This window comes from Suricata suricatta, chromosome 12 (assembly GCF_006229205.1).
Source record: "Suricata suricatta isolate VVHF042 chromosome 12, meerkat_22Aug2017_6uvM2_HiC, whole genome shotgun sequence".
Lineage (NCBI taxonomy): Eukaryota > Metazoa > Chordata > Mammalia > Carnivora > Herpestidae > Suricata > Suricata suricatta.
Genome location: NC_043711.1, coordinates 54,557,449 through 54,574,476, shown reverse-complemented (window position 1 = coordinate 54,574,476; position 17,028 = coordinate 54,557,449). Strand labels below are relative to the sequence as shown.

The following is a 17,028-nucleotide window of genomic DNA, read 5'->3' as shown; positions in this document are numbered from 1 at the left end:
GTTTCTGTCCTTCTCTGCCTGGCTTACTTCACTCAGCATGACACCCTCAAGGTCCATCCACTTTCCTACGAAGGGCCATAGGTCATTCCCTCTCATTGCCATGTAGTACTCCATCGTGAATATATACCACATCTTCTTGATCCATTCGTCAGGTGATGGACATTTAGGCTCCTTCCATGTTTTGGCTATTGTTGACATTTCTGCTATGAACATTGGGGTACATGTGCTCCTATGCCTCAGCATTTCTGTCTCTCTTGGGTAAATCCCCAGCAATAGCATTGCTGGGTCATATTCCTTTCAACAGTACTTTATAGTTTTCAGCGTAAAAGTTTTTACACGTTTTGTTTGTTACATTTATCCTGAAGTTGTAAGGACGCAGGTCTGAAACTGACTCCATGAGACAATAGAAGGGCACACATTGCCCAAGGCAGGAGGGACCACCCTTGTAACACCCAATCAGAAAAGGCTAACATTTCTAAGGGCAGGCCTGGAAGGCTAGTCACACCCTATGTGAGGGTCCTGGGTCCTGGGCCCACTCTGTAATTGGTTAACACTCTAAATGTTGTGATTGGGTCCCGCCAAAAGTAATGAATACTCTAGGCAATGTGAATGGTTAAACCTGCTGTCAATAATAGTGTATAACAATGATTGGATCACTATACCTGTGTCATAATTTCCTGTAACTCCCCCTTCCCAAGCCCATAAAGGCCCTACCCTGCCTTTGGGCTCTCAGCTTGGATCCACTACACTGGTAGAGTCTGTGAGCCCGGGCTTAGGCCTGGCCAGCCTAAACCCGTAATAATAAAGCCCTTAGCTTTTGCATGCGTGACTTGGTCTCCCTAGCAGTCTCTGGTTTTTGGGGACGATAAAGAAAACTTGGGTATAACAAAGTATTTTATTGTTTTTGATGCTATTGTTGATGCAGTTCTTTTCTTACTTTATTAGATTGTTAATTACTAGTGTATAGAAATAAAACTGATTTTTTAAATGGTTGATCTTGTATCCTACAAGCTTGTTGAACTTATTAGCTGTATGTGTGAATGTGTATTTCTTAGAATTTACTATGTACAAGATAATGTCATCCATAAACAGTCTTCTTCCATTCCAATTTGGATGCCTTTTGGTTCATTTTCTTATCTAATTGTGCTGGTTAGGACTTCAAGTACAATGCAATAGGATAAAAGTAGCAAAAGCAGCTATTCTGTCTTGTCCCTAACATTAAGGGGGGATGCTTAATTTTTTTTAGTGATTTTATCATGAAAGAGTGTTAGAAATTGCTGAATGCTTTATTTGATCTATTGAGCAAATCATGTTTTTTTTCCCCCTTCTGTTCTATCAGTATGGTGTAAGACATTGATTTTCACATATTGAACCAACTTTGCATTCCTGGGATAAGTCCCACTTGGGCATGTGTAGGCCTTTTTATATGCCACATAAATCAGTTTGTTAGTATTTTGTTGAGGATTTTTGTGTGTATATTCATAACACTCTTCTGTTGTTCTGGTCTGTAGTTTTCTTAGGTTGTCTTTGTCTGATTTTGGTATTGGGCAAAACAGTTCTCAGAACAACTGGGGAAGTGTTCCCACTTCATCAGTTTCTTTGGGAATGTGTGAAGGATGGTGTTAATTCTTTTTTAAATGCTTGGTAGACTTCACCAGTGAAGCCATCTGGTCATGGACTTTGTGGGGAATTTTATTTTTGCTAATTCAGTCTTTTAATTGTTAAATGTCTCTTAAATTCTTTTATTTCTTCCTGAATTAGTTTGTTAGTGTGTTTCTAGGAATTTGTCCATTTCACCTAGATTTTCCAATATGTTGGCAGACAGTTGTTCATAGTATTCCCTCAGAATTATTTTTATATTAGGTGAATGTGATTACTATACTACACTATATCGTTATAAGTTTGGAAATAGTGTTCCTTCTAAATATTTACATCCTCTCTCTTTCTTGGTCAGTTTAGCTGAAGAGTTGTGTATTTTGTCAGTGTTTCCAGAGACCCCAACTATTGGTTTTGTTCATTTCCTCTCTGGTTTTTCTGTTATCCATTCCATTTATTACCACTCCAATCCTTATTGCTTCTTACGCTCTATCTACTTTTTTTTTTGTGTTAGTCTTTTTTCTCATTTTTCTTAAGGTGAAAGATCAATTTATTAATATAAGGTTTTCTTTTTTATTTTTGGCTTTTTCATATATAAATTTTAAGCACTCTATTCCCTGCATCCAATAAGTTTGGATATGCTATATTTTCATTTTAATTCATCTTCAATAATTTTATGATGCCCTCATGATTTCTCCTTTGACCCATTAGTTATTTAGGTGTGTAGTTTATAAAAATTTGTGAATTTTCCAAATTTTCTTTTGTTATTTATTTGTAGTTTTATTACATTTTGTATGTTTTTTTGTATGATGTATGGTTTATCCTAGTGAGTGTTCTGTGTACATTGATAAGAATGTCTATTCTGCTGTTATTGGGCGGAATGTTCTATAGATGTATGATCTAATTTGTTTATAGTGTTCAAGTCTTCCCTTCTTTTGTCAAGCTTCTAATTGTTCAGTAGATTATCAAAAGTAGAGTATTGATGTCTTCTATTATTATTGAATTGTATTTCTCTCCCTTCAATTCTGTCAGGTTTTGCTCGTGCATTTTTTGGTTATATTGTTAGCTATATATAATTATTGTGTTTTTTGTATTATTGACCCATTTACCATTATCAAATGCCCTTCTTTATCTGTAGTAACAATTTTGTTTTAATGTCTATTGTGCCTGATGCTAGGAAAGTCACTCCCCCCCCTTTTTTGGTTAGTGTTTGCATGGTATGTCTTTAAACCTTTTTACTTTCAACCTATCCATTTATACTTAATATAATTACTGATAAGATTTATATCTGCCATTTTGCCATTTGTTTTCTATATCTTATGGTTTCTTTCTGTTCCTCTATCCTTCCATTACTATCTTCTTTTTTATTAGATGGATATTTTCTAGTGTATTATTTTTCTTCCATTGTTATTTTTAAAATATATATTTTTTAGTTATTTTCTTAGTGGTTGCCCTGAGGATTACAATTCCCACTATAGATAACATTGTAATTTAAATTAATAGCAAGTTAATTTCTCTGGTGTATGAAAAAAGTTTGTTCCTATATAGCTCTGTGCTCTCCTACTTTGTGCTCCTGTCATGCAAATTACATTTTTATATATTTTGTGCCCATATATAGTGATTTATAATTACTGAATTATGCAGCTGTCTTTAAATTAGATAAGAGAAAAAAGAGTTACTAACAGTAATGCATTAAATTTGCCTATATAGTTATCTTTACAAGTGCTCTTTATTTCTTTATATGAATTTAAACTACTGTCAAGGTCCTTTCATTTCAGCGCAGTGGTGTTTTCTGTAGGGCAGGTGTGCGGGTGGCACATAATCTTGGTTTTTGTTCATCTGGGAATCTCTTAATTTGTCCTTCATTTTTGAAGGACAATTTCTCTCCTTTTCAGAACTCTTGGTTGAAGGTCTAATTCCTTCAGCACTTCGATCATGCCATCCCACTGCCTCTGGCCTCCATGGATTCCAATGAGGAGTAAACTGTTACTCTTCCTGAGGAGCCCTTGTGTATGGAGAGTCACTTCCCCCTGCTTTCAAGATTCTCTGTCTTTGACTTTTGGCAGATTGATAATGGTGTGTTTTGGGTGGATCTCTTGTAATTTGTGTTCTTGTATTCTACTTGTCATTTGTTGAGCTTCTATAATACAAAAGTTTGATCGTATTTGGAAAGCCTTTGCGCATTGTCTTTAAATATTCATTTGGACCCCTTCATTCTTCCATCCCTTTCTGAGACTCCAGTTGTACATGCTGGCGTGCTTGATGCTGTCCCATGGACCCTGAGAACTTGTTCATTTTTCTTCATTCTGTTTTCTTTCTGTTCTTTGGATTGGATCATTTCTGTTGACTTGGCTTTCAGTTCAGTGGTTCTTTATTCTCTCTGCTCTGATCAGCCATTGCACTCCTCTAGGGCTATTATATGTTACAAATCCAGAATTCTATTTTGTTTCTTGTTCGAAATAGTTTTTATCTCTGTCTTGATACTCTCCATTTTTGTTAGACTTTGGTTTTGTACTTTATTTAGTTCTTCATGGATAGTTGTTTAAGTTCCTTGAACATATTTAAAATAGCTGATTTGACGTTTTTGTCTAATTAGTCCGATATTTGAGCTTCTTCAGGATATTTAGTTTTAATTGCTTTTTCCCCATGCGTACATCACAGTATCGTGTTTTCTTGTGTGCCTATTTTTTGTTGAAAACTCGATGCTTAAAATTCTAGAACTCTGGAAATAAGGTTCTCCCCCCTTCTCAGGATTTCTTGTTATTGTTACCTTCTGTGGCTGTAAACTTTTCCAAGTGACTTCTTTGGTTGTATTCTGTTGTGTACTTAGCCACAGAGGACTCTGCTCTGTGGTCAGGTAATGCTTGGTTAGAGATTTCCTTGAATGCCGTGCGTGGAACTGATGAGTCCCCCAGCCTTTGCCTGGAGGCCTGTGTGCATGGGGGCACACCTTCCGCACCTGGTGCTGTGGTTCACAGCTCGGCCTTAGCCATCACGTTCTGCTTCCGCAGAGCCTCCAGATCAGCTGGCGACGAGCGTCGGGCCTTCTCAGCCATTTCCTGAGCATATGCCCAGCTCACTATGAGTGGCCTTCTAGATTTCCAGGAATTTTTAGGACCTTTCCAAAACTTAGGTGTTTCATTCCCCAGCTTTTGCTTTTAGGCTTTTGGTTTCTGTATTGTTTATCCCAGCTGTTACTGCCTCAGGCAGCTGTGAAGTGCATATAACTGTTTTCAACAAATGTCCCCCATGGAAAAGGCTTTTTACACTAAGTGAATTGTAGAAGTCGGGTGAGGGGCGCTTGGGTGGCTCAGTTGGTTAAGCTGCTGACCTGGGCTCAGGTCATGAAATCGCGGTTCATGGGTTCGAGCCTCGTGTCAGGTGCTGGGCTGACAACTCAGAACCTGGAGCTCCTTCTGGTTCTGTGTCCCTCTCTCTGTCCCTCCTCCATTCACAGGCTGTCTCTTAAAAATAAATAATTGTTAAAATATTTTTTTTAAAAGTCAGGTGGAATACATATAGTCTGTAAGTGGCGTTTTCCAGTGAGCCACCTGCTAGGTCAAATAATGACAATTCTTTGAGAAAGAGGCTTTGAAAGAGCTCCAGCCCCGTCTGCTCTCTCCAGGCGTTGTTGGCTGCTGAGCTGGAGAGCAGGGGTGGGACTAAGGCACAAGTTAAAACATCACAAACACCTTGGACACAATGTTGCTCTTCTTGCTGAAGATTCAGTCCTTTTTTTTTTTTTAAATACTCCTGCATTGCTCTAAGCCTTTGCTTAATTTCCAGAGTTCTGAAAAAGTGGATTCTGACATTTTTTTGCTAGCTATCTTGTTCTTCTATGGAGGAAAGACTTTTCAGAGTTCCCTATACCACCAGGTTTGCTGACTCTGATTCATAAATATTTGGTGCTCGCTTCTGTGATATGCTATTTTCCTCAAACATGTGTATATTAAATAAAAACTTTCAATTGGGGTTGCAAGAGATCATGTGGCGCAGTCTCTGAGCAAGGGGCTGTTGATTGACTAGGATGTATCCAGCCTCTGCTGGACAGAAGGGCCTGAGGGCTTACAAGGTGTCAGCCCAACAGGGAGCAGGAACTCTGCTGATCAGCCGCTGTCGCTTTGTGTCTCCCAGGGTTGGGCTGCTGGGGGCTCAACTCTGCTCACATGGATGGGACAGAGACCCGACAGCGGAGGCCAGAGGAGCTCGCTCAGCCACACGCCTTCAGCCCTGGAAGACTTTCTGGAGCCTCAGCAGATGGACCTCCGAGTGTGTCTGAGAGCCACAGCGTGGCCCCTAAACCACTGGAGTCTGAGTTCAGCAGGGAGACTGCCTTGTCCATCGGCCTTCAGGCGATGGGGCCCTTCATGTTGGCAGGACTGGGACTGTCCGGGGCTGGTGTGCTTTTGAACTACTTCCAGGTAAGAGGGAAATAAATGGGAATGGGGGTGTTGGCACCGTCGAATGCCATCCGTGAAGAGTGGGCTGCTGTACTTTGAGTCCAGCCTGAGGGATAAGCGGCAGGGCCTCCTTTTCTTAAATACCACATCTCTACAAATTGGGCAAAATTCTTTTAGTTCCTGGTGACAGGAACTAAATTTAACCCAGGTTAAGCTTTAAAAAGACAACTTATTAGCTCATATAATTGGAGCTAATATACATTGAAATATGCAAGGGGTTTGCTTTCCGGCATGGCATGATCCAGGTGCTTACATGATTATCAGGATGCTGGCTTTTTCTCTACCACTCATCTATGTCTTCTTTTCAGGCAGGATTCTGTACCTAGAGGGGAAGATGGCCCTTGGGATTTAATTTTAACTTAATACATGCGTTCTTAGAAAAAAGAGAGACCTCTTTGTCAGTGTCCACGTCAGTATCTAAAAATTGATCCTGATGTCAGGTGTCCACTCCTGTTGCAGTCACTGTTTCCTGAGGGAGGACAGTCTCTGGTTGGCTGGCCTCACTTTACCTTGTGCTCACTCCTGGAGGGGAGGCAGGGCACTGATTTGCAGCCCTACCAGAATGCCACAGAGTGAGGAACTGGGAGTTGCCCATCAGACAGACAAGTTACCTATGTACCCTGTTCTTCTAGCATTCCTTTCATTGGTGTAGTCTTCAGAAGTCCTCCCCGGAAAGGCATAGTACCTAAGAATATTCTAAGTCATAACTGGCTGGATCTATTAGTTAACTATTAGTTAGTCAGTCTCCTGTTATTAACAATAGCAATCCTATTGTTATCTGTTAGCAGAGAACAAAAGGTGTCTAGAATGAGGCAGGCTGGGAGAAACGGGGCTTCTGTTTGTGACAGTTCCTGGCCTGCGTCTCACTCAGCGCTCCAGGGGCTCTGTGCCCTGCCCCTCATAGATTTAAGTCCCACTTCTACCACTTAGCAGTAAGGCTGGTGGTGTAAGTTAAAAAAAACAAATAATTTTTGTTTATTTTGAGAGCAAGAAACAGCAAGTGGGGGAGGGGCAGAGAGAGAGAATTCCAAGCAGGCTCTCCACTGTCAGCACAGAGCCTGAAGTGGTACTCGAATCCATGAACTATGAGATGACCTGAGCTGAAATCAAGAGCTGGATGCTTGACCAACTGAGCCACCTACCCCTTAATTAAAAAAAATTTTTTTAATGTGTTTTTATTCTAGAGAGAGAGTGTGATGAGGGGAGGGGCAGAGAGAGGAGGACACAGAATCTGAATCAGGCTCAGAGCTATGCTAACAGCTCAGAGCCTGACGCAGGGCTCAAACTCACAGACCACAAGATCATGACCTGAGCTGAAGTCAGACACTTAACTGACTGAGCCACTCAGGCGCCCCTAAATTAAAAAAATTTAAAAGTCTGAATTTCTGTTTTCTCTTGAAAACTTGGCAACTCTCACAGAATTGGCCCCCCTTTCTCTAATGGCACAGTCGGTGGTTGCAGCCACCTCTAGGTGGCCACGTTCTCCAGTTTGCCAGTCCCCACCATCCCACAGCATTCCATCACCTGCCTGGCCCTGACCCAGTCCAGAGCTCACAGAGACCCTTCCAGCACCCAGCTGTCCAGTTCCTCATGACATCACATGAGCCCACCAGCCACTCCAGAATCCACCTGGACCTTGCCTGGCCCCAAGATGGCTGTCTCTTAAACCAGAGCCCCTTCCCCAGTCTGATCAGTCCCCGCCCCCATGTTTGGTCTCTCTGTACCCTCCAGACCCCTCAGCCCTCTCCTTTTTCCTGGCGACCTAGCCCACATCTTTCTTTACGTGGTCAGCCAGCTCCACTGTAGGTTCTGGAGCACCTCAGTGCCCCAGCCTCCTCGCCGCCCTCCTTACTTCAGATGCTGTTCCCTGCAGCCCATTCTCTATCCCAGGGCTTTTCAAGATGCCTGTTCTATTGAGTGGTCCTGTCAGTGTGGTGTCACTGGGGCATGTACCCCCTATACACACATACACACCTCCCACTTATAAAACGTATATATGTCCATGTATATCACCCCCTAAACATACACACAGTGGTTTGGAGTGGACACATGTAGGGTTATACATCGTCTCTGGCGAGGCGGCATAATGTGGACTGTGCTTGAGAGCCCAGTCTGGAGCTCGTCTAACTGGGTTTGAGTCTGACCTTTGTCACTTACACAAGTTGCTCTTTGTTCCCCTGTTTTCTCATCTGTAAATGAGACCTGGGCCCAGAAGGTTGTCACGAGGTCTGTGAAGCGCTGGTTGCAGTGCCTGGCATTGGGCAGTGAAGGTTCACTCGTGCCACTCCGTAGTCATGATATTCTGTCACTGGCAGTGTGGTGCTGGTTTTTAACGACTTACATAAAAATTGCAATTCAAGAGGATAAAAAATAGGCAGAAATCTCCATTCTACCACTTCTGTCATGTGTTGGTGGGACCCACGTGAAGGTCATGAGCCAACTGCCATCTCAGGGGGGCCTCCACGAGGCAGCTCCGAATTTTATTTTTATTTCTTTAATGTCTTAAGTTTATTTTTTGAGAGAGAGAGAGAGAGAAAGCAAACAGGGGAGGGAAAGAGAGAGATGGGAAGAGAGGGAGAATCCCAGCCAGGTTCCACGCTGTCAGCATAGAGCCCATTGCAGCGATGAACCCACTAACTGTGAGATCATGACCTGAGCCAAAATCAAGAGTCAGAAGCTTAACTGGCTGAGCCAGCCAGGTGCCCCACAGATCTGAACTTTAAAGCCTCTGTTGATTTCCCTACTGATTATGGAATAAAATCCAAACTCTACAAACATTCAGCATCTTGAGCTCACCTTGGCTGTATCAGTTTGGATGGGTTCGGCCACACATACCAGAAAAAAATGGCAGTAGTAGATTAAATAAGAAGGAAATGTGTCACCTCCCAAAATGGAATTTGCAGAAGGGGGTAATTCCAGAAAGTGTTACCATGACCGGCCAACAGTGCCTCCAAGGAACCAGAGTCTTGCCAAGTTCCAGCCGAGTCAGCACCCACAGTTGGCTTTGCCCTGCAGCCACATCGTATCCAGAGAGAGAAGAATGGCTTGTCTGCTCTGGTTCCTCCTCCTTTTTCTTTTGTTTTTTACTTTTTAAAGTTTATTTATTTTGAGAGAGAGAGGGAGTAGGGAGGGGAAGAGAGAAGGAGAGAGAGAGAATCCCAGGCAGGCTCTGCACTGACAGTGCAGAGCCCAATGTGGGGGTCAGTCCCACGAACTGTGAGATCATGAGCTGAGCTGAAACCAAGAGTCAGATGCTGAGCCACCGTCTGACCTTTTTTTTTTTTTTTTAATGTTTTATTTATTTTTGATACAGAGAGAGACAGAGCATGAGAGGGGGAGGGTCAGAGAGAGATGGAGACACAGAACCAGAAGCAGGCTCCAGGCTCTGAGCTAGCTGGAAGCACAGAACCTGACACGGGGCTCGAACCCACGAACGTGAGATCTGACCTGAGCTGAAGTCGGAGGCTTAACCAACTGAGCCACCCAGGCGCCCCCCTGGGGGTCTGACCTTCTTAAGCACGGAAAACCTTTCCTGGGCACCCGCAGTAAAACTCCCCAGCCTCTCACAGGGAGATTTGGACATGTCCTACTTTGGAACCAAAACTTGGCTGAGGAATGGAATGGCCGTCATTGGCTTGGCTTGATTGAGGCGAGGAGAGGGGAAGGTCCCTGGCCCTGTGGATGGGTTCCTGTGTGCAGCTGGGTTCTGTCTGGAAGGTGAAAACGGGCAGTGGTGCCACTCTGACTCAGCTGACTAAACCCAGCACCACGGGGCAGAGATCTGTCTGCTCTGTGCAGCGGTGCTGGCTTCAGTCAGCTGCGTGGTAACGCCAGCCTCACTTAGACTGCCCTCTCCCTCTGCCTTCTTTCCCAGCAGCCCCAAGTGAAGAGTCCTCTCATCATCCTTCCCACCCTGTGTCACACGGACAGCCTTTCATGGAGCCTCTCCTGAGGTGCTGGCCCTGCCAGCACGTCACCTTCGATAGATGTTGGGATATTTGTCATTTCCTTTAACCATGTGCATTGATCCGATGCTCTCCCTGGTTTGAATGTGAACTCCCTGAGAATAGAGGCTGTGGCTCAGGGTTCAAAAGATTCACAAATATGCACAGGGACAAAGTCCCCAGTCTATACACAGGCAGCCACTGGGCCCTAGTTGGTTGTGTTTTCTCCTAAAGGTATTTTATGCATGCACAAACAAATATCTATGTCTGTTCCTATGTCTTTGCTCACTCTTTCACGTTTTGGCATACACAAACGGTTGACTTTTGCTTTCTTCACGTCGTAGCATAGCTATACAATATATTCACTAAACAATATATTCGCCCTACAATAATCTTTATAGATACATTAAAAGTGTCCTTTTTAAAAAATGGTTGTTCAGTATTCCATTATAGAAATATACCAGAGTTTATTTAACCATTTCCCTTCTGATGTGCTTTTAAACTTAATTTTTAGGGGTGCCCGTGTGGCTCGGTTGAGTGTCCGACTTCGGCTCAGGTCATGATCTCACAGTTCGTGAGTTTGCGTCTGGCTCTGTGCTGACAGTTCAGAGCCTGGAGCCTGCTTTGGATTCTGTCTTCCTCTCTCTCTGCCCCTCCCGTGCTTATGATTTGTCTCAAAAATAAATAAATGTTAAAAAAAACTAAGAAAGAAACATTTAAACTTAATTTTTAGTTTGCTAGGACTGCCATAACAAAGGACCATAGACTGGGCAGCTTAAACAACAGAGACTTATTTTCTCTCAGTTCTGGAGGCTGGAAGTCTGAAATCAAGGCGTCCTCGGGGCTGGTTTCTTCCGAGGCCTCGGAAGATGTGGAGATGACCTCATGTGGTTGTTCCTCTGTGCATGTCTGTGTTCAAATTTCCCTTTCTTGTAAGGACACCAGTCATGTTGGGCAAAGGCCTACCCTTATGACCTCATTTTAATTTAATGCCTCTTTAAAGGCCCTGTCTCCAAATACAGTCACTTCCTGAGGTGCGGGGGCAGTTGGGGGGGGTGGTTAGGACGCAGTTTGGGGAAGAAGGGCATGGATCAGCTCATAGCAACCCTTTAAAATAGTCTTACCAACAAAAAGCTGCAGTAAATACTCTTTTTTTAAAGTTACTTATTTATTTATTTTTGTATTTATGTATTAAGAGAGAGAGCAGGAGAGGGGCAGAGGAAGAGGCAGGGAGAGAGAACCCCAAGCAGGCTCCATGCTCAGCTCAGAGCCCAACCAGGGGCTTGAACTCCCCAACCATGAGATCATGACCTGAGCCAAAATCAGGAGTCAGGATGACTACCTACTGAGCCCCCTACTGGCCCTCGCAGTGAATGACCCTGATGTTGGCTACAGGCTGGAGTAAATGAGCGGGGTGCATGGGGAGTGCCTGTCTCAGGAAGTGCTGGGTCAAAAGGTCATGCATTTGATACTATCACCAAATCGCCTACCCTGGGGGTCGGACCAGTTATACTCCCTCCAACACCACAGGCAGAGGCCTGTTTGCCAGCACTCAGCAGTGAACTTTATTTTCAATGAACTCTTTGATCTTTAACAATCTGAGAGATGGAAACTTGTATTTCCTTGTATACTATTAGCTTCTATTACTGTGCAACATGTCATCCCCAAATTTAGCAGCTTAAAATGGGACTCACTTATTACCTCAGGGCGGGGTGTGGACCAGGAATCCAGACCTAGGTTTTCTGCTTCCGTATCTGTCAGGGGGCTGTTGTCCAGAGGTCGGCCATGGCTGTGGTGTCATCTCCTGTGCTCATACGGTCCTTGGAGGGATTCAGCTCCCAGAAGGTTGTTGGACTGAGGGCCTCAGTTCCTTCCTCACTGGACGTCTCCAGCACGGCAGCATCCCCAAAGTGTGCACTCTAAGAAGGAAATAGTCTGCTAGCAAGACAGAAACCACTGCCTTTTGTAAATCTTTCTTTGAAGGCGTTCTCCTTAAGAAACAGAAGCTGCCTCCCCTACAGTTCTTAGCTCCCTGGGCACCCACACAGTGCAGCATATATTACAGGGTTTGGGAAATGTGCACATAGGAAGAAGAAAGAACCCCATTCTTTGTGATGAATCTGATCTCTTTGCATTACGTACAGCAGAAATTCAAGCTGGTGGTCCACAGACATCATGCTGGTTTGCAGAGTGGTCAGGAACCATGGGCGCCATGGAGGTGGAGTGGGGGTAAAGAGCAGGGGTGGTGCCTTAGCAAAGACATGGAGCCATCTAGAAAGGCAAGAGGGCAAGGGGCTGGTGGAAGGGGAGAAGCAAGGGCGTGGAGAGTTATATGAGGCAAGGGAGTGAAGCCTGGACTGAGTGCCACAGGGGTGAGGTTAGCCTTGGTGAGGGTTGGACTCCCATCCTCAGGCTAGGGGGATGGTTGAACATGGGACATCCAGCCTTGGACTTGAGACATACAGTAGGTTATTAATTATTACATGTACTCCTAGCCCAAGAGGGGAGCAGCAGATGCTGTGCAGGGGCCCCAGAAAGGAGCGCTTGGGGGCAGAATGAGCCTGTGTGCTCTCGGGGTGGGGGGTGGGGGGGTGGCTGGTTTCTGCAGGAGGGTGTGCCAGCTCCTTCACAGGCTGGCAGGGAAGCGGACAGAGCCTGCTCCTCAGGGATAAGAAGGGTTGTGGGAACAAGCGGGGTGGAACATGTGGTTATGTTCCTGTGGCCCTCCGGCTTTCCCCTCATGTCACAGCACCTAATACTGCTGGTTTTAGGCCGCATATCACATTGACCCCATGGTACCGTGACGCCAACTTAAATCTTGGTAGTGAGTAGAACTTCTAGGCAGCAGGCAAAGTGCCCCTGCCCCACAGCAAGTGAAGCAGCCTCTTAACATGAAGGGAGAGAGCCCCATGGTGAACTGAAAGGGTTCCCCATTGCAGCCAGTAAAGGTAGTGGAAGGGCTTGTGTTGGGGTGCAGAGAGCGTGTGTCCCAAGGAGCATAAATCCAGATTAAAATCAGAGCCGGAGACTCGTGGCTGGCTCAGTCAGTTAAATGTCCAACTCTTGATTTGGGCTCAGGTCATGATCCCAGAGTGTGGAATCAAGCCCCATGTTGGGCTCTGTGCTGAGTGTGGAGGCTGCTTGGGAATCTCTTTCTCCCTCTGCCCCTCCCACTCCCCTCACCCCGCCCCCAAAAAAGAAAAATCAGTCAGATCAATACCATGTTAATCACCCTCCCACCCCCACTGGGGGGCTTATTTTCCACCTTACAGCTTAAATAGGGGTTGTTTGAGGAGATCAGTGTGTCTCAATTCTTCTGGCTGCTCTGGGTCTGCAGAGGAGGTGGGAGTTTATGGAGTCCTTCCTGTAGAGTCAGCACTGTGTGTCCTAAGAAGCAAAATGAGGGCTGGCCACGACCTATAATGTTGGAAAATAAGGGGGACAAGCAGTGTCCCAGTGAGGCCTTGTATTGTGGCCTTAATGCATGTGGAGACATCTGTGACTTTGATCTCTATTTTGGGTGTCCCTGAGGCAAGAGTGCCCTGGCTCCTTAACCTAAAAGTTTTAGAACAGCTCCTAGGCAGTGGCCCAGGAATTTGTAAAAGGGTGTGGGTGGAGCCATTTGCTGACCAGAACATCTAGTGCTAAAATGGCAGCCTGAAGTTTGACCACTTTTGCTGACTCTTGGGTGAATTGTGTCCTTTATCAGGGACATAAACATCGCACTGAAGCTCCGGCATGTAGTATGGTGGTCGTACCACCCATGAAGTATACAAAGTCCATTACTGTTCACTCGGTTACTGTCAAGGGGGTGCCCTACACAGCCAAGGGGACTGGGGGAGGGGTGACCTCCTCTGGTATGGTAGCATCTGGCAAGGGACTAAGGAAGGACAGAGGAGGCGTCCTGCACTGGCATATGCCAGAGAGTCCCAGTTTGACTCTATCCTGTATTGAGTCCTCAGTAGCTATGCCCCCCAAGGCTCAGTGGGCTGCCAGGGTCTGTGAGGGCCTCCCTTTTCAGGAGAGCCCAGTATGTAGCCAGCAGTTGCTGCTCAGTTGGTGTAAAGATAGGCAAGGAAGGTATTTTCTTGCATCAAAGGGCCTCTTGGGCAAATATGCATTATAGGCGTATGGTCCAGGGACTCCAGGAAGCATGAGAAGAGCTTGCTAATGCTTTGTCAGTGAAGAAATTTTTGAGGGCACTGATGGCAAGCCTGTTGACTTTAATTTGGACAGATTTTAGAACCTTTTATTGGAGGTGTCTGTTTAAGGCAGGCTTCTTTGCAAGTGGCTGCATAAATGGGCATGAGTCAAATGTGCAGAGGAGGACTGTGTTGCTTCCAGAATCCAAAAAGGACTACCAGGTGTTGGGCTTCTGTTAACAGTTTATTAACCGTGTGGGTGCTGAGAGTCAGTGGCTGTTTTCTGACACTGTCAAGGATGGAGTTGCCCTCGGTTTACCAAAATAGTTTTTAGAAATCTGCCAAGGTGTCTGACTTTGTTCCACATGCAGAGTAATGCCCATCCTCTCTTGTGAGCTCCTTTTTGAGTATTTTGTCCTTAGTGAATGTGTCACATGAGTCTCCCTGCAGGGGGATGTCATAATGTTAGACCAGTGCTCCTCGAGAAAGGTGCATGCAGTTAAGATGTTACCTGCAAAGACTGTGCCTGGCAGAGCTGGTGAGGTACCCCAGGAGTAGCGGATAAGTCTACCGTGTCCGTTCCGAGTTGAAGGTCGCCTGCGCCCGGGAGCCTGTGGGTATAGGCATTGAACAGAGCATATTAGCCAGATCTAAAGTAGCAAAATCCTTACTGGTCTGATCAGGTGAATTCAGTCATCTCAGTTACTTTGGATTTTGGGTATTGGCGCTACAGTAGATGGAACCAGAGCACTAAAGGTGCAGTCATTCGCGCTGTGGCAGGTTCTTCCCAGGTTGAAGAGCCGGCCAAAAGGGACTTTTAAAAGGAGAAGCAGTGGCGGCTGGGCGGCTCCGTCGGTTGGGCATCCGACTTTGGCTCAGGTCATGATCTCATGGTTTGTGGCTTCAAGCCCTGCATCGGGCTCTGTGCTGACAGCTCAGAGCCTGGAGCCTGCCTTCGAATTCTGTGTCGCCCTCTCTCTCTGACCCTCCCCTGCTCATGCTGTCTCTCCCTCTCCCAAAAAAAAAATTAAAAAAATAAAAAATGAAAGGAGAAGCAGTGGGAGTAATCACCCCTTCACCAAGTAGGTCTTGTATGTTAAGTTCCTTTTTTTTTACTTTTTTAAAATTAATTTTTTAAATTTACATACAAGTTAGTTAGCATACAGTGCAACAATGATTTCAAGAGTAGATTCCTCAATGCCCCTCACCCATTTAGACCATCCCCCCTCCCACAACCCCTCTAGTAACCCTCTGTTTATTTTTTCATATTTAAGAGTCTCATGTTTTTGTCCCCCTCCCTGTTTTAATATTATTTTTGTTTTCCTTCCTTTCTATTCATCTGTTTTGTATCTTAAAGTCTTCATATGATTGAAGTCATGTGATACTTGCCTTTCTCTGACTGACTAGTTTTGCTTAGCATCATACTCTCTAGTTCGATCCGTGTAGTTGCAAATGGCAAGATATCATTCTTCTTGATTGCTGAGTAATACTCCATTGTATATATATATACCACACTTCTTTTTATTTATTTATTATACTTTTTAATAGTTTATTGTCAAGTTGGTTTTCATATAACACCCAGGGCTCATCCCAACAAGTGCCCTCTTCCATGCCCATCACCTCCCTTCTACTGTCCCTTTCCCCCATCAACCTTCAGTTTCTTCTCAGTTTTTAAGAGTCTCTCATGGTTTGCCTCCCTCCCTCTCCTTACCTATTTTTTCCCCTTCCCGTCCCCCATGGTCCTCTGTTAAGATTCTCCTGTTCCACTTATGAGTGAAAACATATGGTATCTGTCCTTCTCTGTCTGACTTATTTCACTTAGCATGACACCCTAGATTTCCATCCACGTTGCTACAAATGGCCGGATGTCATTCTTTCTCATTGCCATGTAGTATTCCATTGTATAGATAAACCACATCTTCTTGATCCATTCATCAGTTGATGGACATTTAGGCTTTTTCCAGGCTATTGTTGACAATGCTGCTATGAACGTTGGGGTACATGTGCCCCTATGCAGTGCTATTGGGTAAATCCCTAGCAGTGCTATTGCTGAGTTGTAGGGGAGTTCTATTGTTAATTTTTTGAGGAACCTCCATACTGTTTTCCAGAGGCTCTGCACCAGTTTACATTCCCACCTACAGTGTAAGAGAGTGACCATTTCTCCACATCCTCACCAGCAACTATAGTCTCCTGTTTTCTTCATTTTAGCCACTCTGACTGGCAAGAGGTGGTATCTCAGTGTGGTTTTGATTTGTATTTCCCTGGTGATGAGTCATGCTGAGCATCGTTTCATGTGTATGTTGGCTACTTGGATATCCTCTTTGGAGAAGTGTCTGTTCAGGTCTTCTGCCCATTTCTTCACTGGATTATTTGTTTTTCGGGTGTAGAGTTTGGTGAGATCTTTGTACTAGCCCTTTATCTGATATGTCATTTGCAACTATCTTTTCCCAGTCTGTTGGTTGCCTATTAGTTTTAGTGATTGTTTCCTTTGCCTCACAGAAGCTTTTTATCTTAATGAGGTTCCAAGAGTTCATTTTTGCTTTCTTTCCCTTGCCTTTGGAGATGTGTCGAGTAGGAAATTGCTGCGGTTGAGGTCAGGAGGGTGTTTCCTGCTTTCTCCTCCAGGGTTTTGATGGTTTCCTGTCTCACATTCAGGTCCTTCAGCCATTTTGAGTTTATTTTTGCGAATGATATAAGAAAGTGGTCTAGTTTCATTCTTCTGCATGTTGCTGTCCAGTTCTCCCAGCACCACCTGCTAAAGAGGCAGTCTTTTTTCCATCGGATACTCTTTCCTGCTTTGTCAAAGATTAATTGGCCGTACATTTGTGGGTCCAGTTCTGGGCTCTCTATTCTATTCCATTGGTCTATGTGTCTGTTTTTGTGCCA

General features: G+C 44.6%; 1 protein-coding gene across 1 annotated transcript in view; it reads left to right on the top strand.

Annotated features, from left to right (window-relative positions):
- The window catches only part of SLC41A3 (solute carrier family 41 member 3), a 97,657-nt gene that overhangs the window by 10,209 nt on the left and 70,420 nt on the right, over window positions 1-17,028 (top strand). The window contains exon 2 of the mRNA XM_029918772.1: window positions 5,731-6,017. Coding sequence (XP_029774632.1) covers window positions 5,763-6,017 — 255 coding nt within the window. The 5' untranslated portion in view covers window positions 5,731-5,762. The remainder of the gene's footprint in view (window positions 1-5,730; window positions 6,018-17,028) is intronic.